General features: G+C 38.4%; 1 protein-coding gene across 3 annotated transcripts in view; it reads left to right on the top strand.

The window, feature by feature from the left end:
* The first annotated feature begins 758 nt into the window (after positions 1-758).
* The window catches only part of LOC133574243 (glycerol kinase-like), a 77,138-nt gene continuing 56,201 nt past the window's right edge, over positions 759-21,695 (top strand). For 2 of the 3 annotated variants that reach the window (XM_061926342.2, XM_061926341.2), the window contains exons 1-7: positions 760-982; positions 4,747-4,820; positions 6,172-6,278; positions 7,204-7,281; positions 14,615-14,694; positions 14,783-14,920; positions 21,458-21,567. In XM_061926342.2, the coding sequence (XP_061782326.1) occupies positions 929-982; positions 4,747-4,820; positions 6,172-6,278; positions 7,204-7,281; positions 14,615-14,694; positions 14,783-14,920; positions 21,458-21,567 (641 nt within the window). In that variant the 5' untranslated portion in view covers positions 760-928. Of the gene's footprint in view, positions 983-4,746; positions 4,821-6,171; positions 6,279-7,203; positions 7,282-14,614; positions 14,695-14,782; positions 14,921-21,457; positions 21,568-21,695 lie in introns of all 3 variants that reach the window. The other variant, XM_061926343.2, reaches the window with a different exon arrangement.

Genomic DNA, 21,695 nt, shown 5'->3' with positions numbered 1-21,695 from the left:
AAAATAGGGGTGATGTGCTCACGTCTGCGGGTCTGTGTTAGCAGACGAGCAGCAGAGTTCTGCACGAGCTGCAGGCGGGCGAGGGAGGCCTGGCTAATGCCAACATACAGGGCATTACAATAATCAAGACGAGTCGAGATAAAAGCGTGGATTAATTTCTCAAGATCATGTCTTGATAGAAGCGGTTTCACTTTCGCTATTTGGCGTAATTGATAAAAGCTTTTTTGAACGACGCTGCTGCTTTGTTTTTCGAATTTAAAATCTGAGTCAAACTTTACCCCCAGGTTTGTGACAGAGTCGCTGAGATACGGGGTCAGAGTGCCGAGGTCAACGTTGGGGGAGGGCGAGCGACTTGGACCGAACAACATAACTTCTGTTTTGTCTTCATTTAGGCTTAGGAAGTTAGCTGAAAGCCAGACTTTGATGTCGTGCAGGCAGTCAATAAGACGTTGAACCGTGTTATTTTGTGCCATGGGAAAAAGTCTGTAAAACCCTTTTTTGTCTCATTTATTTATGTATGAAAATGGCTTTATAAATACAATTTGATTTGAAAGGTTTCGTGTAGTCTCTTAGGAACGTTTTATTGAACACATTTTTTTTTAACACTTTCCTAATGATTTTCCTGCCTTTTAATTCATTTGGGTGTTTGCCACATTTTGCTGTAAGAAAGTGTGGTTAGCCTCGCCAATCACCACGTGGGTGTCTTTAATGAAGGTGATAAAAGCCCGCCCCGAATCTGATTGGATAAAACGTGGTGACGCCTGGTGGCGACGAGCCAATTGCAGCGTTGTTTGAACAAGTCCTATTGCTCATACACGCGCGGTAAGCCTCGCCTCCTCCACTTGCCCGCAAGACTCGACCAGAGAAAAAGTACATTTCATGGGTACAAAAATACTTTTTAAATCACCAACAAGACGCAGAAACAACCATGGACGCACTCGTTGGTGCCATTGACCAAGGTACAAGTTCGACGAGGTTCCTGGTGAGTGACGTGGCAACTTATCGATTGGCCATACGATGGCACACTCCATTTTTTTTAACCCTTACCTCTTACACTTCGTTCTACTGTGGAACACTGACCACTTCTACACCAATATTTACATTAATACACTTCTAGTTATACTGTATAACCCTGACCACGTATTTCTACACCCATATTTAGATTAATATTACCACAGTGTTATTTCAGTGAGGCCTCTCATTGAACTAATATTACATTGAACTAATGTTACATTGTAGGTTATATTGAACTAATGTTACATTGTAGGTTACATTGTAGGTTATATTGAACTAATGTTACATTGTAGGTTATATTGAACTAATGTTACATTGTAGGTTACATTGTAGGTTATATTGAACTAATGTTACATTGTAGGTTACCTCTGCATCATACACTTAAGTTGAGAGACTCCTTTCATAGTGCTTATTAAAGAGAGTAAACACACAAATATTACTCATGTTCAGCATCGAGTCAGTACACATGTGCAAAAACATTCATATTAAACGATTAGGAAAAAATTAATTACAAGTTTTTAATGCCATACACAGTATACAATGTAGTATACACAACGTGTCCCTGCATATACTAAACTGTATACAATAAGTCTTGACACAATGTACACATATAATAAAAAATACAATTTACAATAGTTTGATTATTTAAGTGCAATGCAACAATTACTTGTAATTTATTAAGTTAAAATATGAATTAATTCAAAAATGGAATCAATTAATTATGAATTAGTAAATAATACTCATTTAAAAGAATAAATAATTTTACAACTAAAAATAAATATATAAATAATAAATGATAAATGGGTTATACTTGTATAGCGCTTTTCTACCTTCAAGGTACTCAAAGCGCTTTGACAGTATTTCCACATTTACCCATTCACACACACATTCACACACTGATGGCGGGAGCTGCCATGCAAGGCGCTAACCAGCAGCCATCAGGAGCAAGGGGTAAAGTGTCTTGCCCAAGGACACAACGGACGTGACTAGGATGGTAGAAGGTGGGGATTGAACCCCAGTAACCAGCAACCCCCCGATTGCTGGCACGGCCACTCTACTAACTGTGCCACGCCGTCCCAAAAATGGGTTGTACTTGTATAGCGCTTTTCTACCTTCAAGGTACTCAAAGCGCTTTGACACTACTTCCACATTTACCCATTCACACACACATTCACACACTGATGGAGGGAGCTGCCATGCAAGGCGCTAACCAGCACCCATCAGGAGCAAGGGTGAAGTGTCTTGCTCAGGACACAACGGACATGACGAGGTTGGTACTAGGTGGGGATTGAACCAGGGACCCTCGGGTCGCGCACGGCCATTCTTCCACTGCGCCACGCCGTCCCCAATAATAAATGGGTTGTACTTGTATAGCGCTTTTCTACCTTCAAGGTACTCAAAGCGCTTTGACACTACTTCCACATTTACCCATTCACACACACATTCACACACTGATGGAGGGAGCTGCCATGCAAGGCGCTAACCAGCACCCATCAGGAGCAAGGGTGAAGTGTCTTGCTCAGGACACAACGGACATGACGAGGTTGGTACTAGGTGGGGATTGAACCAGGGACCCTCGGGTCGCGCACGGCCACTCTTCCACTGCGCCACGCCGTCCCATATGTAAATTAACATCAAAACATTTGTTTTTAAATATATATTGAGTCATGATTTGTTAATTTTTTGTTTAAAAAATAATAAAACAATACACATAGTACGGTATAGCTCGGTTGGTAGAGTGGCCGTGCCAGCAACTTGAGGGTTCCAGGTTTGATCCCCGCTTCTGCCAACCTAGTCACTGCTGTTATGTCCTTGGGCAAGACACTTTACCCACCTGCTCCCAGTGCCACCCACACTGGTGTAAAAATGTAACTTAGATATTAGGTTTCACAATGTAAAGCGCTTTGAGTCACTAGAGAAAAGCGCTATATAAATATAAGTCACTTCACACTTCAATCCACTTCAAATAACTATACATGTATTTGTAATACTGTACTGTACTGTATATCGGCGTGGCAAAGTTGGTAGAGTGGCCGTGCCAGCAATCGGAGGGTTGCAAGTTGGGGTTCAATCCCCACCTTCTACCATCCTAGTCATGTCCGTTGTGTCCTTGGGCAAGACACTTCACCCCTTGCTCCTGATGGCTGCTGGTTAGCACCTTGCATGGCAGCTCCCGCCATCAGTGTGTGAATGTGTGTGTGAATGGGTGAATGTGGAAGTACTGTCAAAGCGCTTTGAGTACCTTGAAGGTAGAAAAGCGCTATACAAGTATAACCCATTTATTTACTTTTAAAAATGGTTTAAAAGTCAATTATTTTAGTTTTTAGCTTATTTGAATTATATTTTGAGGTTTAATATATGTGTACCATATAGAGTGCACAATATAGGTGGAGATTTTACTTTACAATCATTGAACAGGAATAATAGTAATAGTTGTAGAGTACATGAAGATATTTGCTGATATGTTAGACTGACATTGTTCTTTAGAGTAGTGTTTGTCTATAGTGACTGTTTTACAGGCAGGATAACTAGCAAGCTATCACTAGTTAACAAGTAACTCGTTTGTATGTGGATTGGTGGAAACACATCTGGGTTTTGTGTTTGATCAAAAGAAAATATAAATGTAGCTTCTTGAATAGTATGCTGGAAATTGAATACATTCCAGAGTGTGAAACATGTTTGAACTACAAGGGAAATAATGAAAGTGAGTCATATGGAAGATTCAATCATGGTAGAGAAGTTAAAGTTTAAACAAGTTTGTTGTTGTCATACTCACTAACTACCAGACTATTGAGCTGCTTTCATACTTGACCTTTAACCGAGGGGGTCCAAAGTGCTGCCTGGGAGCCCACAACTCATTTTGATGATTGTCCCTCAGTTTATTGTTAAAAAATAAAACCTCTTAATATTAGGTGATCATTTAACATTTTTGGTCCCGAATTCAGATCTTGGTATACATAAAAAGTTTATATAATTTTGTCTTACGACTTTATGCCTTTTTTGTGACGGTAACCCCTGCCAAAATGTCTTCTTTATGCCATCATAAAGAAGGACTTTGATCTGAATTTGTTTTTATGACGATTTTACGCATTTATGATGATTTTTTAATTGAGAGTAAGTGTTACAAGAAGGTGGGGAAATATTTGGACATAAAGTATAGATAGCCTGAGTATCCTGAATAAATGAAATATTTTGATGGTGGAATGATTAAAATTGGTTGAAAAATGTGGTAAAAGTAATCAAAAGAAAACAACGGTGGAAACACTGCTATTGAAAAGTGGGAATTCATGGAAAAACAGGAATATTTGGAACGTTTTAGTTTCATATTGTTAGTTTGAATGTCCAGAGTGAGTGGGATGGTTTGAATTGGATGGAAAATGTGGGAAATGGATGTTTAAAAAATTCCATTAAATTTAAATGAAACGAAAGTCCCGGAAATAAGGAATTCCTGGAAGTTTGGGAATTTTGTTATGGTAGCATGTGTGTCATGAATGAGCTGAACATGGGAAAAGCATGGGAGGAGAAGGCGGACGAAAAAAGAGCTGAATAATAATTAAAATACTACATTGTGTGAATATTTTGAACCACAATAATTCACCATTATTCAAATATAATATTGCAAATCAAATTCTGAATTTGCACAGCATTTGACTTTCTGATGCACACGTGCACAAATAGTGTGAACAACTCTGCACATGCTCACAAACGATTGAATAAACTTGTTTCCCTCAGGTGTTCAACGCCAAGACGGCCCAACTGATTAGTCAGCACCAAGTCGAAATCGAGCAGAGCTTTCCAAAGGAAGGGTGAGTTTTGTAGCTTCCAGAATACTATAAGTTAGAACATAGTGTACACCATAATATCCCACAATGCAAAGCAAGTATGCTGTATGGAATTGTAAGCAATTGTTTATAAAATACAACAGCTTATTTTGGGGTCACAAGCAACAGAGGGAGCCTTTAAATTGGGGAAAGGCTACAGCAGCAACACTAGCTGCTCGTTGAGAGGAGCTTTATTTTCATGTGGAAGTTAGAAAGCCCTTATGTTTACATGTTCATGTCTTTGTTTCTTTAAAAAACACTGCTTTGATGTCTACAGCTCCATACAAACAATGTAAGAATGTTATGCAGTTAAATATAGCTAAGAATGTATTATACATTCTTCTCATTTACTAACTTCTACAGACAAATATAATATTTGTGTCTACAATTATAAGCCATTATTTACGTAATAATTCAAATATATTGACATAAAAAAATGTCACATTTGTATATTAAGAAGTTGTGTCATCTATGGTAACATTAATAATTAATCATAATCGTAGCACAGAGGGTACTAGGTTCGATCCCCGCTTCTGCCATCCTAGTCACAGCTGTTGTGTCCTTGGGCAAGACACTTCACCCAGTTGCTCACCAGTGCCACCCACACTGGTTTAAATTTTTTTAACTTAGATAATGGGTTTCACTATGTAAAGTGCTTTGAGTCACTAGAGAAAAGCGCTATATAGATATAATTCACTTCACTTTCCTGATTATCCAAGTTCTTTACTGTATCCTACAGGTTAAGTTCTGAGGTGCGATTTTAATATTTAATGTGATTTTTCAATGCAAGTAAAGTAATTGTGGAGGAAGGACTGAAGACGTTTTGTTGTATGCAAAGTAGCCAGAAATTGTACTCGAGAAAGAGTACCGTTACTTTCAACTCAAGTAAAAGCAAAACGTGTTTATCCAAATAATTACTTCAGTACATTATTCAGGGAAACAACACTCAAATGGTGAGCAACTTGAATTATTGTTTAGCTAATTTTTAATGGTACTGTTTTTGTACTAGAACCATAGTTGATGTCCATGTGTGCGTGTGTGTTTGAGGCAGAGAGAAAATACTACAGCATGTACTACAAAAATGTACATTTTACAGTCACTTTTGTAAAATAAATATGACCTTATATTGTCTCTTTATTTACATGTTATCAGTGTAGAAATATACTGTACCACTCATTCATACATCATCAGCCTGATTTGTATAAACGACCCTGAACTGGGAAATGCAGTGGAAACACAAACCACACACTTTTACATGAACATTTAGTTTCAGGAACTAAAGGTTCCAGGAACATTCCTAAACTTTTGGTGTATAAAGGCCTCTTGTGTGCTCCAGGTGGGTCGAGGAGGATCCAAAGGAGATTATACAGTCAGTCTATGAATGTATGGACAGGACGTGTGAAAAACTGCACCAGCTCAACATTGACATCAGCAACATTAAAGGTGAGCAATCACAATAATAGTAATAATAATAATAATAATTAGGCGTGTCCAAAATTAAATATTGATTATTTCGACCTGCATCTAAAATGTCCGATATAAGAACTCTGATAGTAGAGTAGAGACGCTAACATCTCATTTAAATTTTTCTTTGGTGTGAATTTCTATCTATCCATCTATCTTGCTAGCTTAGCAGACAGATAACAGGATCGCTCCATTTGACAGCCTTTTAAGAGACTTTGCTTTATAGCACTGTAAAAGTGAAGATGCAGAAATAGATTGTCAATTTGAAATACCAAATAACGTCTCTGTGACAACATAAAAGAAATGTATTAAAATAAACTCCCAGCTAAATGCTAATATATATTGACTATGCGATATACATGCTACTGATTAGCATTAGCGATTTTACATGGCGATTTCATCACCTCCAAATCTGGTCATCAAAACTCAATTAAGATGCATGTTACAATAAACAGCTGGTGTGTAATAAGTACAATACTTAGAGTATAAACACTTTGTAGGGTTCAACAAAATACAAGACTGGCACATTAAAAGTAATGCCAACAAACTACTTCCTGACTAGGGCAACACACCAAGGACAAACTGAAATCAATGCATACCTGCTAACATATCACCTGATCAAGCCTTTTCTAATATTAACACACAAGTTAAAAAAATATGTATATTTTTGCTGATATTGTATCGCATTGATATTTGTTTTGGCCAAATGTCAAGGCTGTATTATTGGTATCGGAAATGGAAAAAGTAGTATCGGGACACCCCTAATAATAATCATAATAATCTTGGGACAGCTGAGATAGGCTCCAGCACCCCCAGTGATCCTGAAAGGGACAAGTGGTAGAAAATGGATGGATGGATGGATCTTGGGACAATAATAATGATTTTTATACCACTATTTTATCAGCGGTGGGCGTGGCCAATCAGAGAGAGACAACAGTGGTTTGGGACAAAGAAACAGGAGAACCTCTTTACAACGCTATTGGTATGTTTGTACAATATTTGTCATATTTCTACACACATCACTTCTTCAGTTGCTTCCCATGGTTACACAAAGTTTCCCTAAAGGTTGAGTACTTTACACTGGAAATATTTTCATTTCGTTTACAATTCATGAACAAATAAATCACAATGGCAAACATATTATCTTCTTGCTGCAATTAGTCCCACTAATATGAGCGTTACTGCAGGTGTGTCAAATGACTATGCTCCTGTCCACCTTCACTGAAAGATTGAAGATAATTCAATATATTAAAAAAATCATATTTTCTTTTTTAATAATGATTACAATTAAAAGTGCCATATGTAATAATTTCTTGTCAAGTCTTTATTAAATGGCCCTGATATGTCAAAAGGCATTGATAAATCATGTTATTTTCAAATACCTCTATAACTGATAACAGTAGTTCAGTCGGGATATGCTCAATTCAAAATTAGATTTACAGTCCTGAAATCTTGTTGTTATTTTCATTTCGATGCCCCGCCCTCCACCGTTTGAGTCGGTGAGTGTGTCACATCCAGGTTGCCAGTTACGCACGGCCATCTTCGTCTAGCTACTGCCACTGGTAAAGTTACTAAACATGTCAGACCTTTGTAAATCTAAAAGGCGTTGTTACGATTCTCAACTCATTCATGACAAAGCCAGGAACAAAACGAGGACTTTTATCGTGGATGCCTTTGAAAGATGGAGACGATTGAAGGCGCAGAAGATTTTTTCATCTGACGCCAAACTTGCTAATTTCCTCCTTGATAGGTAAGTAAGGCATTTACGTTTTCTTATTACTTGTAATAAATGGAAATTGACATTTTGTATGTAAACTACATTGTCCAATACAGTCTATGATCTTGTCTAACAAAGCTAGTATGTTTGTGCAACGAATGCTTAGTGTGATGGTGCTTTGCTCTTAGTGTAATGCTTAGCATGCTAGCCCGGTCAATGACATATCGACATACAGGCTAACGGGGGAAATATATGGTCTGTATGTCGGTGTGTATTTGAACTGACAGGGCAAAATATATTTTCGACAAATAAAACCTATGTGGATATGGGTAGCGTCAGTGCCTATTTCGTTCTCAATATGCTGATACACTGAGGAAATGGGTTCTAACATTACAGCACAGCTGTCATGGCTATGCAAAACGTAGGGAGACAGCTAAATCACATGATAAAATAATTCCTAATTCGTGTTTGCATATTGTGGACTACATGTACCAAGTTATATGGCAATCTGAAACGTTTGAAACAGTAGGCATACCTTGGTAAAGTGTCTCCTCTTTAGTTTTGAGCATACATTGATTGATTGAAACTTTTATTAGTAGATTGCACAGTACAGTACATATTCCGTACAATTGACCACTAAATGGTAACACCCGAATACGTTTTTCAACTTGTTTAAGTCGGGGTCCAAGTAAATCAATTCATGGTAAAGGCTGCTAAGCATGCTCTACTTATTTTCACCAGTATAACCATTTCTAGTGTTGGTTGTAGTTTGTTTTAGTCTTTGTTTTCTGATAGTACTGACAATAACTATATGATTGCCATTTGTTATATGGTACACAGGCATAACATACTTCTTCCTGAAAATAGTGTTTTTTCTGTCTAAAATGTGTTGGTTAGAGATTTGTTATTGACAAAACGCTTGTCTATTCAGCTATTATGGTCCCAGCACCTCAATCCCTACTAAGAGGCAGTGGAAGTTTGAAGTTCCTTGGAGTAGCCCAGTCGATTGAGCTGGATTCAGCTGTGTATCTGGCAACCTCAGTCAGGTAGAGGGGGAGGAGACTACAGAATTTTGACCATGATTGCAGTACCATTTCTGGCCAGAGTTTTACATATGGCTCCTTTTTATATAAAAATGTTAAAGATAAAAAAATACTGCATAAATAAAAAACATGGAATGATAAACATTTGAAATAAACAATACAATAGTTGGATAATATATGCATTTTTGCTGATGTCTTAAGATTTAAGGGATACCCTGTATGTACATACTATATACTACATGTACATGTAGACAGTATATACTTTATATACATATACTATGGTATATACTACATGAACATACTATATACTACATGTACATATTATATATACTTCATGTGCATACCATATGCTGCATATATATACTATGTGTACATTCTATATACTAAATGTACATAATTTATAGTACAGGTATTTACTGTACACTATGGTCGCGAACTACTAAACATGCATGCAGAGTACTGAGTCTCTTAGAATAGAAAGCGCAATCCATGTAGTATGGTTTGGCTTCATGAATGTGCAGAATATATGCCGGTCATCAGAACAGCCAAAACACTGCGTCTGATTTACTAACATCGCACGTGCTATTCATTACTGCTGGAGCCCGCCTTATTTAAATGAGGTTTTTTCATGCACCACGCAGCATTCACCATGGAGACACTAGATCATTTACTGCACATTTATGTTATGGCAGAGAGGCTGCACTTACTGTGCTGAAGACGAGAAAAAAACGCATACTTCAAAGAGTTTTGTTCCACACACACACATATATATATATATATATATATATATATATATATATATACAAACCCTGTTTCCATATGAGTTGGGAAATTGTGTTAGATGTAAATATAAACGGAATACAATGATTTGCAAATCATTTTCAACCCATATTCAGTTGCATATGCTACAAAGACAACATATTTGATGTTCAAACTGATAAACATTTTTTTTTTGTGCAAATAATCATTAACTTTAGAATTTGATGCCAGCAACATGTGACAAAGAAGTTGGGAAAGGTGGCAATAAATACTGATAAAGTTGAGGAATGCTCATCAAACACTTATTTGGAACATCCCACAGGTGTGCAGGCTAATTGGGAACAGGTGGGTGCCATGATTGGGTATAAAAGTAGATTCCATGAAATGCTCAGTCATTCACAAACAAGGATGGGACGAGGGTCACCACTTTGTCAACAAATGCGTGAGCAAATTGTTGAACAGTTTAAGAAAAACCTTTCTCAACCAGCTATTGCAAGGAATTTAGGGATTTCACCATCTACGGTCCGTAATATCATCAGTGTTCAGAGAATCTGGAGAAATCACTGCACGTAAGCAAGCAGCTAAGCCTGTGACCTTCGATCCCTCAGGCTTTACTGCATCAACAAGCGACATCAGTGTGTAAAGGATATCACCACATGGGCTCAGGAACACTTCAGAAACCCACTGTCAGTAACTACAGTTGGTCGCGACATCTGTAAGTGCAAGTTAAAACTCTCCTATGCAAGGCGAAAACCGTTTATTAACAACACCCAGAAACGGCGTCGGCTTCGCTGGGCCTGAGCTTATCTAAGATGGACTGATACAAAGTGGAAAAGTGTTCTGTGGTCTGACGAGTCCACATTTCAAATTGTTTTTGGAAACTGTAGACGTTGTGTCTTCCGGACCAAAGAGGAAAAGAACCATCCGGATTGTTATAGGCGCAAAGTTGAAAAGCCAGCATCTGTGATGGTATGGGGCAGTGACGTGCGGTCACTGGAAGCAGGTGAGATGGGGCCTCACCTGCCATCATGGAAAGAAAAAAATTGAAAAAGAAAAAAAATTAATTGTTATATGTATTCAGTGATTATACTATAAAGTTATTTTCCATTTAACTTCACCAGTTTTAGATTATTTTTTATTCAAAATCGCTGAATTTTCACATTTGCCGTTCAAATACTGAGAAGAGACGGTGCGGTGATCAGCAGCCAGTTGAGGCACGTCACTCAGTTGTGCCTCAACATGGATTGCAGACTCGGCTAACTGCTGGCCTGCTGTGCAGCGAGACCGTATTGCTGTACGAAATATATTATACATTTCCATAGTTTAGTTAGCTGAGGTATATAATGTACAGTGTATTTTGTCAAGAACTGTATGTGTGTAAAGTATTTCTTGTGCTGAGCAATCATAAAACTGCTGCGAAGACGCACTGTGTGAGGCTCGCAGTAATCCCGCCTCCTGGTGCCGGTTAATGCACCCCCGCCGCAGAATGCACCCCCCGACGGGAGCGCCTTACCAACCAAAGCCCACACCCAAAACCTCCACGTGCAAGACCGAATCCACCCAAAAAAAGTCACTTAACAAGAAGCCAAAAAGTGCAAAAACAACAACGCCCGCGCCGGAGGAGCCGTGAACAACTGCAGGGACACAACATTAGGTACACCTGCAGACTGCAGCACGGATTTCATATTTCATTCATTCACAACTCCTCCAACACGAACACCACTGTTCCCGCACTTATAAGTAAAGGTAAGACCATAATAACGTTTTTTTAATTAAATGTGCTTTTTTGTGTGCTGCAGTTTGTATGTGTAAAGTTAAAGTTAAGTTAAAGTACCAATGATTGTCACACACACACGAGGTGTGGTGAAATTTGTCCTCTGCATTTGACCCATCCCCTTGATCACCCCCTGGGAGGTGAGGGGAGCACTGGGCAGCAGCGGCGCCGCGCCCGGGAATAATTTTTGGTGATTTAACCCCCAATTCCAAGCCTTGATGCTGAGTGCCAAGCAGGGAAGAATGCTGGTATGAGCTTTTAAACACAACCCGTTAACTGCTGCCAATCAAATGGTGAATAAGATACTCTTTAGGGTTCATATGTTTGTAAATCTGACTGTGATGAAGTCAGTGCCTCACCAGCCATCAACCTCACTGCACGTCACTGGTATGGGGGTGTATTAGTGCCCAAGACATGGGTAACTTACACATCTGTGGAGGCGCCATTAATGCTGAAAGGTACATACAGGTTTTGGAGCAACATATGTTGCCATCCAAGCAACGTTACCATGGACGTCCATGCTTATTTCAGCAAGACCATCAACGTGGCTTCATGGTAAAAGAGTGCGGGTACTAGACTGGCCTGTCTGTAGTCCAGACCTGTCTCCCATTGAAAATGTGTGGCGCATTATGACGCCTAAAATACCACAACAGAGACCCCTGGACTGTTGAACAACTTAAGCTGTACATCAAGCAAGAATGGGAAAGAATTCCACCTGAGAAGCTTAAAAATGTGTCTCCTCAGTTCCCAAACGTTTACTGAGTGTTGTTAAATGGAAAGGCCATGTAACACAGTGGTGAACATGCCCTTTCCCAACTACTTTGGCACATGTTGCAGCCATGAAATTCTAAGTTAATTATTATTTACAAAAAAAAAAAAAGTTTATGAGTTTGAACATCAAATTTGTCTTTGTAGTGCATTCAATTGAATATGGGTTGAAAAGGATTTGCAAATCATTGTATTCCGTTTATATTTACATCTAACACAATTTCCCAACTCATATGGAAACGGGGTTTGTATATATACTGTGTGTATATACAGGTAAAAGCCAGTAAATTAGAATATTTTGAAAAACTTGATTTATTTCAGTAATTGCATTCAAAAGGTGTAACTTGTACATTATATTTATTCATTGCACACAGACTGATGCATTCAAATGTTTATTTCATTTAATTTTGATGATTTGAAGTGGCAACAAATGAAAATCCAAAATTCCGTGTGTCACAAAATTAGAATATTACTTAAGGCTAATACAAAAAAGGGATTTTTAGAAATGTTGGCCAACTGAAAAGTATGAAAATGAAAAATATGAGCATGTACAATACTCAATACTTGGTTGGAGCTCCTTTTGCCTCAATTACTGCGTTAATGCGGCGTGGCATGGAGTCGATGAGTTTCTGGCACTGCTCAGGTGTTATGAGAGCCCAGGTTGCTCTGATAGTGGCCTTCAACTATTCTGCATTTTTGGGTCTGGCATTCTGCATCTTCCTTTTCACAATACCCCACAGATTTTCTATGGGGCTAAGGTCAGGGGAGTTGGCGGGCCAATTTAGAACAGAAATACCATGGTCCGTAAACCAGGCACGGGTAGATTTTGCGCTGTGTGCAGGCGCCAAGTCCTGTTGGAACTTGAAATCTCCATCTCCATAGAGCAGGTCAGCAGCAGGAAGCATGAAGTGCTCTAAAACTTGCTGGTAGACGGCTGCGTTGACCCTGTATCTCAGGAATCAGAGTGGACCGACACCAGCAGATGACATGGCACCCCAAACCATCACCCAACCATGCAAATTTTGCATTTCCTTTGGAAATCGAGGTCCCAGAGTCTGGAGGAAGACAGGAGAGGCACAGGATCCACGTTGCCTGAAGTCTAGTGTAAAGTTTCCACCATCAGTGATGGTTTGGGGTGCCATGTCATCTGCTGGTGTCGGTCCACAGTATATATATATACTGTGTATATATATATATATACAGTATATATATATATACAGTATATATATATGCTGCCTGAGGAAACCCGTGGTGCAACGCACAGGGCCAGTACCTTGTCCGGCCCTGATGAGACGGAGGAGGACCCAGGCCCGGACACTCCCCACAGTGCCTGAAACCTCTAAGCACCACCGGCGCAACCCCGGGGCAGACCGTCGGAGGGGGGACGCGTGGCGTGGAGCGCTACCTGGACACAAGTCGAGGGACTGATCACCCTCGGCTGGGTCGCCCGGGAGAGGGTGTTTGATTAAGACCCGAAACACCCTATGACCCCGGGAGAATCACTGATGATGTGTCCAGGTTGCACCGTAAGGTGTATTATGAAACCTATATATATATATATATATATATATATATATATAACCGGACACGCCGTTTTTAACAACTTTCACGAATGAGTAAACACTATATATGGTAACTCTGGATAATTTTTTGAGATAGCAGACGTTCTTCTTCAGCACTGACTCTGTGCTCACACACCTAGAATGGGCAGAGCTCGGAAAAGTGTTGTACAGTATTCTGTACTGACAATATTGAAAATAGCAGGTATCTATGTATTCTTTGCATGTTCTATCAGCTTTGTATCGATTTCAATTTATTCAGGATAGCCTCCTGAGATGCAGCATCTCGTTTTCAAGAAGGTACCTTGTATCGACAACCCACTGACAACCCTAACATACAGTTTATACTACATCTAAATACACACAGTACTAAATACTGCACCTTCAGCTGTATGTCCATTTATAACTGTTCATAACTAATGTGAGTGTGCGCATGTCTTTCAAATGTAAACTATTATAATCACAAATATGTTACATGTTGTTTTGAGTATTAAAAGATAAAGGCTTACATCAGAGTTAACCCAGAGTTACATGTTACTGTTATTTATGTAACACCAATGTTTGCTTTGTTGTATCAAATTAATGTGAAGACTGCATTGATACAGTATGTTGAATTACATGTATTGTTTATGTTTATTTTCATATGGTTCGCATTGTCACCAGTTTCCTGATGCATTTATTTTCCTACTTTGTAGTTTGGTTAGACCTGCGCACACAGTCTACTGTGGAGAGACTTATTAATAAAACACCAGACAAAAACAAGAATTACCTCAAGGTGAGAGGATAAATCATTCTTATACACTTGCGTAACGTACAATAAATGCATTTTTGACCTTATGTTATATTTTGTTTGTTTGTTGCAGCACAAGACAGGACTTCCCATCAGCACCTATTTTAGTGCAGTGAAGGTCCGCTGGCTGCTAGACAATGTGGAAGAGGTGCAACGGGCTGTGTTAAGTGGACGCGCCATGTTTGGCACTGTGGACTCCTGGATCATCTGGGTATGAACATGATGCACCCACCAATAATTCATATAAAGCAGCAAAACATCGTGAGTGTGAACTAGGGATGTCCCGATCCAGGTTTTTGCACTTCCGATCCGATACCGATATTGTTTTTGCATTTCCGATCCGATACCGATACTGACCGATACTGGCCTATCCGAGCATGTATTAAAGTTTAAAGTTATTTAGCCTACTTAGTTGTCAGAATCATGTTGAAAAGGGTTTTAGTACTCTTGATAACAACTAGCCAGCTGAATTAGGGGAGTTTGAATAATACACAATGGTTGGTAACAAGAAACTGACCTGTTTATTCAAGGATAAACACAAAATAGACAAAATTATACATGACAAACAGAAATGGCATCATTGAACTAGGGCTGGGCGATATGGCCTTTTTTTAATATTGCGATATTTTAAGGCCATATTGCGATACACAATATATATCTCGATATTTTGCCTTAGCCTTGAATGAACACTTGATGCATATAAACACAGTAGTATGATGATGCTGTGTTTTTTGATTGATTGATTGAGACTTTTATTAGTAGGTTGCACAGTGAAGTACATATTCCGTACAATTGACCACTAAATGGTAACACCCGAATAAGTTTTTCAACTTGTTTAAGTCGGGGTCCACTTAATAAATTGATTCATGATACAGATATATACTATCAGATATATACTATCATCATAATACAGTCATCACACAAGATAATCACATTGAATTATTTACATTATTTATAATCCAGGGTGTGGAGGGGGGCGCCTGATGTCAAAAAGACAGCCAAAAGAGTTTGATATGAGAATAAATCTAAAGTTAAAATATAGGGTAGAAATGCACCCATTTGCAGGAAATGTATTCTTGATTTTCAAAATGTTCTTTCAAGGCTTGCATGTCTACATTAAAACATTATTCTTCATACTGCATTAATATATGCTACTTTTAAACGTTCATGCAGAGAAGGAAATCACAACTAAATAGATCACTAATTTTTTCATACGGTGTTGATGTGGAAATTTTGATGGTGTGGAGTAGAGATGCGCGGATAGGCAAATATTTCATCCGCAACCGCATCAGAAAGTCGTCAACCATCCGCAATACACCCGATCTAACATTTGATCAGAACTGCATCCGCCCGCCATCCGCCCGGTATATCTAATATAGACGATGCAAGGCATTAGTGAGGCACCTGCCAACTACTCCGGTTTTCCCGTAATTCGTACGGTTTTCATCAACCTATTCCGGGTTACGGGTGCAGTGATAAAAAATACGTTTTTTCTTTAATTTAAAAAAAAAAGGGTGAAAACTACGCGAATTGCACCTTGTGCAGACAAGATTTTTCGATCGGACACGGAGGAATTAGCGATGTAAAAGACCACTTTGGGACAAAAAAACACAAGTCTAATGCCGTTGCTAGCGATACAAGTGGAAAACTTTCAACGTTTTTCGTCGCCCAAACAGATTCTTTGGATGTGATAAATGCCGAAGTTTTATTTACGGAGGCAATAATTGAGCATGGACTTCCAATCGCACTGGCTGATCACATGGGACAGTTACATGTTTGTAATGCAACCTTTAAAAATCATTACGCGGTGATCGCGGTCCCAAAAATAAACTTTTCTTGCATGATAATGTCCAGAAAAATTCGCTTTATATTACTATAGAGTCCTTTTAACGAATGAGTTTGATGGTTTATCACAAACCTTAAATGAAAGAAGTCCTTTCTTCTCCTGCACCTGCATGCACTTTGGCCTTGCTTCCTGTGTGGTGCGCAATCCTGTCGGCTGTATTTCACAGCACGACATACTGTTAAAAGTGTTTATACTATTTATGCTTTCAAGTCCAAGTTGAAGAAATCTTGTTAAATGTTGACAGCATAACTACCAAAATACAGAAGTATGTCCTTAATATTTTTGCAGTGCTATTTCTGTTGAAAAGTTAAAATGATTACATTAGAGATGTGATGTGCCACTTTTCAAGTGTCTGATGGCTTAAATTAATTTTCATTAATTTTTCATATTTTGAATTCTTTTGAAAGGCTTACAAAAAAACTACATTTGAATTGTAATTCCATGCTATTGACAGGACTATTAATTTTAATGAAGTTAGCTTACCATGTTTACAGTATGATAATTGTGATAGAAATGTGAATTTCGGGGGGTGGCGGGCAGATAAGCTGCTTACCTGCTGCGCGTGACGCCGGCCGCGGCGAAGGCGGACGAGGCGGGGTGTCGGTGCGGTGGGCGCGGTAGTGACCCTGGACATGCGTCGGGCCCTTCTCGCGGATCGCCTCAGCTACGGCTCCCGGTGGGGCCCTCTCGGGGGAAGGGGCCTCGGTCCCGGACACCGGCGAGGCGTCCCTTCTCCGGTCCGTAAAAGTGTCCATCTCTTTTCTTTTTTTTTCTTCTGTTGTGGCATATGCAGCAGGTGCCTGCTCGTTTTTCGTATGTGGGTAACAACATTTAACTATGTGTATATATTTCCGAATTGGTTTAACTGCCACCCGCAAAAAAAATAAATAAATAAATAAAAATCTAATTGATCCGCCCGACCCGACCCGCACGCGGATAAAATCTTATTTTTTTAAATTTCATCCGCCCGATCCGCGGATAATCCGCGGACTCCGCGGTTGTGCCCGCAAACCGCGCATCTCTAGTGTGGAGTCTGGACGTGTGGCACCGAATGGAGATCGTCTCGACAGACGTCACAATATTTGAAAAATGATGACGAAAACTGTTTTCTCTGTCGTGTCCGTGTGTCGAAAATTGTTATGCGCTTATTTTTTATTTGATTTTGTGCGTGGCATAGATTTGCCGTGCGCAGAGGACGCTTGAGCAGGCGCGCACCTTAGCGGCTGCGCTAGCATCACAGCTAACGTTAGCCATGCCGCTACCTCGCTCTCTGCTGGGAGAGGACGTATACGTATGTGACGTATGACGTGACAGTATGTGGCGTGTGTAAGAAGGTGCGCTCGCTGTCTGTGAGAGGGAGACACAGGAAAGAGTGAGAAGAGCCTGTCGTGTAATGCCAGCAGCTAAAAGCAACTGCGTGAGAATTGTGGATGTGTTGAAGGTGTGCTGGATCGGGACATCCCTAGTGTGAACATGACAAGTGCATCGTCGAATCAGAGCTTTAAAGTATAAAGGCTGGTAACTTCATCCATCCATTTTCTATCGCTTGTCCTTCACTTGTTGTCCCTTAATAGACACAAAGGGTTGTTCTTTTCTTGTAATTCTTGTATTGTATTTTGTCATTTACAAAAGGTAAACATGGTATGCTGTAGGCTACTAGGACAACACAACAGCTAAGCACACAATAGCGCGTTAAAAATACACAAGGGTCTTTAATTGAACAATTTTAATAAATATTAATTATTATAAATCAATTAATTGTAGTTGCATATTACTTACACATACAAAGTCTCCAAAGCAGAAGCGTATTAGAAAGTATTCAGTAACAAACGTATCCGCATCATTTAACTGAGTTGAGTTGAGTTTGAGTTTATTTGTGATACATCACAATTTCCAGTTTCACTTTTCAACATGTTCGAAAAGGAGTGTGAAGAAGCAGAGCTTACCCCTTTTCTTTTACATAACAGTTGCTAAAACTTTTGTTCACTTCCTGTTCTCAATTTATTCACAATATACTCCATAAGTAATCACAATAAAAATAAACAAATAAATAATAATTGGTGAAGTAAGTTATATTACATATAATGAGATAAGTAAGATTATTTTGAGAATGAAAGAATGAAAGAATGGATGGATGGAATAAATCCAGAATGTTTATCATGGTTCTTCTTCTTTGTACTTTGTAAACACTTTAAGTTTGAAGAGTTTCTTGAAGTGGATCATATTAGTACATTGTTTGATTGCCTTGCTTAATACATTCCATAATTTAAATCCACATACTGATATACTGAAGGTCTTAAGTGTTGTACGTGCATACAGATGTTTTAAATTAAATTTTTCTCTGAGATTATATTTCTCCTCTTTTTTTGAGAAGAATTGTTGTATATTCATGGGTAGCAGGTTATAGTTTGCTTTATGTATAATTTTAGCTGTTTGCAAATTCACTATGTCGTGGAATTTCAGTATTTTTGATTCAATAAATAAAGGATTTGTATGTTCTCTATATCCAACATTATGTATTATTCTAACTGATCTTTTTTGTAACACCGTTAGTGAATGAAGTGTACTTTTGTAATTATTTCCCCATATTTCTACACAGTAACTCAGATATGGTAACACTAGTGAGCAGTAGAGAATAAGAAGTGATTTTTGGTCTAGAACATGTTTTGCTCTATTCATTATTGACGTGTTTCTTGCTACTTTATGTTGTATATTTTTTACGTGAGATTTCCAGTTCAATTTATCATCAATCATTATACCTAGAAATTTGGTTTCATTTACTCTTTCAATTGCTATTCCGTCTATTTGTATTTGTGTTTGACTTTCTCTTCTATTGTTACCAAATAGCGTTATTTTAGTTTTATTGAGATTCAACGATAGCCTGTTTTTGTCAAACCATCTTTTTAATTTGTTAATTTCTTCTGTTATTATTTGTATTATCTTCTGTGTGTTCTCTCCTGAACAAAACGCTGTTGTATCATCCGCAAATAATACTAACTTTAAATCTTTTGTAACTTTACAAATGTCATTTATATAAAGATTAAATAATTTAGGTCCTAGTATTGATCCCTGAGGTACACCACAGGATATATTTAGCATTGTAGATGTGTGTTCGCCAAGCTTCACGTATTGTTTCCTGTTTGTTAGATAACTTCTTATCCAGCTTAAGACTAACCCTCTGATGCCGTATCGTTCTAGTTTTTTGATTAAAATATTGTGATTAATTGTGTCAAATGCTTTAGTTGGATACATAAACACTGCTGCCGCACATTTTTTACTATCTATTGCATTGGTAATTTCTTCTGTAATTTCAATTAAAGCCATTGTAGTTGAAACATTAGCTCTGTATCCATACTGGTTCTCTTCGAGTATTTTATTTTTGTTTGTGAAACTCTCTAATCTGTTATTGAACAGTTTTTCAATGATTTTAGAAAATTGTGGAAGTAAAGAAACAGGTCTATAATTTGTAAATTGGTGTTTGTCTCCAGTCTTATAAATTGGTGCAACTTTAGCTATTTTCATTTTGTTAGGAAATTTACCTGTTTGAAATGATAGGTTACTAATATACATTAATGGTCCTGAGATATCTTCTATAACCTTTTTTATCGTTTCCATATCAATTCCGTTACAATCAGTAGAAGTCTTAGATTTACATTTTTTCACAATTGTAACTATTTCCTCCTGTGTCACATTACTGAGGAACATGGAGTTGGGATTTCGCTCTATGGTATCATTATAGTCCTCAATTGAAACTGGGTCTGGAATCCTTCCTTCCAATTTTGGTCCAATATTTACAAAGTAATTATTGAAGCTTTCAACTACTTCCTTTATGTTGTCATTTTAACTGGCCGGTAGGTTTTGCCCCACAAAAATAAAGTAAATACCACTCCACTTGAACTTGAGCAAATATCCATTCCAGACAGTTAATAATAAATAGATTACTGTTTTTCATACCTTCCAATGTTCTCTGTTTGACTAATTTCACTTGAGCCAACCTTTTGTAACATTCCACTCTTCAAAATAATAAAAGTATGTATGATTCCTGCCGTATCGAATCAATATCAGGACACCCTTATATGTAATTAAAGTACCAATGATTGTCACACACACACTAGGTGTGGTGAAATTTGTCCTCTGCATTTGACCCATCACCTTTATCACCCCCTGGGAGGTGAGGGGAGCAGTGGGCAGCAGCGGTGTCGCGCCCGGGAATCATTTTGGGTGCTTTAACCCCCAATTCCAACCCTTGATGCTGAGTGCCAAGCAGGGAGGTAATGGGTCCCATTTTTTTTAATAGTCTTTGGTACGACTCGGCCGGGGTTTGAACTAACAACCTACCGATCTCAGGGCGGACACTCTAACCACTAGGCCACTGAGTAGGTTTGAAAGTGTTCAGAACTGTGGAAGTTGTGGGAATTATGCTAAAAAGGGAATTTATTTTAGTGATACGTAAAGTCTTATAAAAATTTGATTTTTTTGATGTGTGAAAAATGTTTTTTGGGAAAGTCTTGAATAAGTTGAATGTTATCTTGTTGCAATGGTTTTTGAATGTGTTAAGAAATTTAAGAAATTCGGAATGATAATAATAATAATACATGAAATACATTTGGTACAGAATAAAAAATAGATAATTATTGTGACAATGATTTTCAACATTTACGCAATTATCAAAAAGGTTGGTTTTATTGATGATGCGGCAGGCAGGCTCTAGCCTTTGAACCTCCAGATGATGACTGTATAAATTATTTATATACATGATTATAAATATTAATTTTATATGTGTCATAGGTTTGATACATCCAGGTGGGCAGTTACAAACATAATTTTCCTGCGTTCTGAAATAACATCTGAGACTTAAGAATTTACCCATGTTCAAATTGATGTTTTTTTTGCTTTGCTCAGTGTCTGACAGGTGGCAAGGATGGAGGAGTTCACTGCACTGATGTTTCTAATGCCAGTCGCACCATGCTCTTCAACATTCACACCATGGACTGGGATCCTGAGCTGTGCAGGTAACAGCACACACACAATGCTAGAAAACATGTACCGGTACAGCTCACCATGGATTAATACTGCACTTCTGTTAATACCCCTCAATAGGTGTAGTACTGTATGTACACTCTGTACTTGATTGTGTGTA

Source organism: Nerophis lumbriciformis, linkage group LG31 (genome assembly GCF_033978685.3).
Source record: "Nerophis lumbriciformis linkage group LG31, RoL_Nlum_v2.1, whole genome shotgun sequence".
In the NCBI taxonomy this organism is placed as follows: domain Eukaryota; kingdom Metazoa; phylum Chordata; class Actinopteri; order Syngnathiformes; family Syngnathidae; genus Nerophis; species Nerophis lumbriciformis.
The sequence above is the reverse complement of the archived record's forward strand: the minus strand, read 5'-3'. Positions and strand labels throughout refer to the sequence as shown.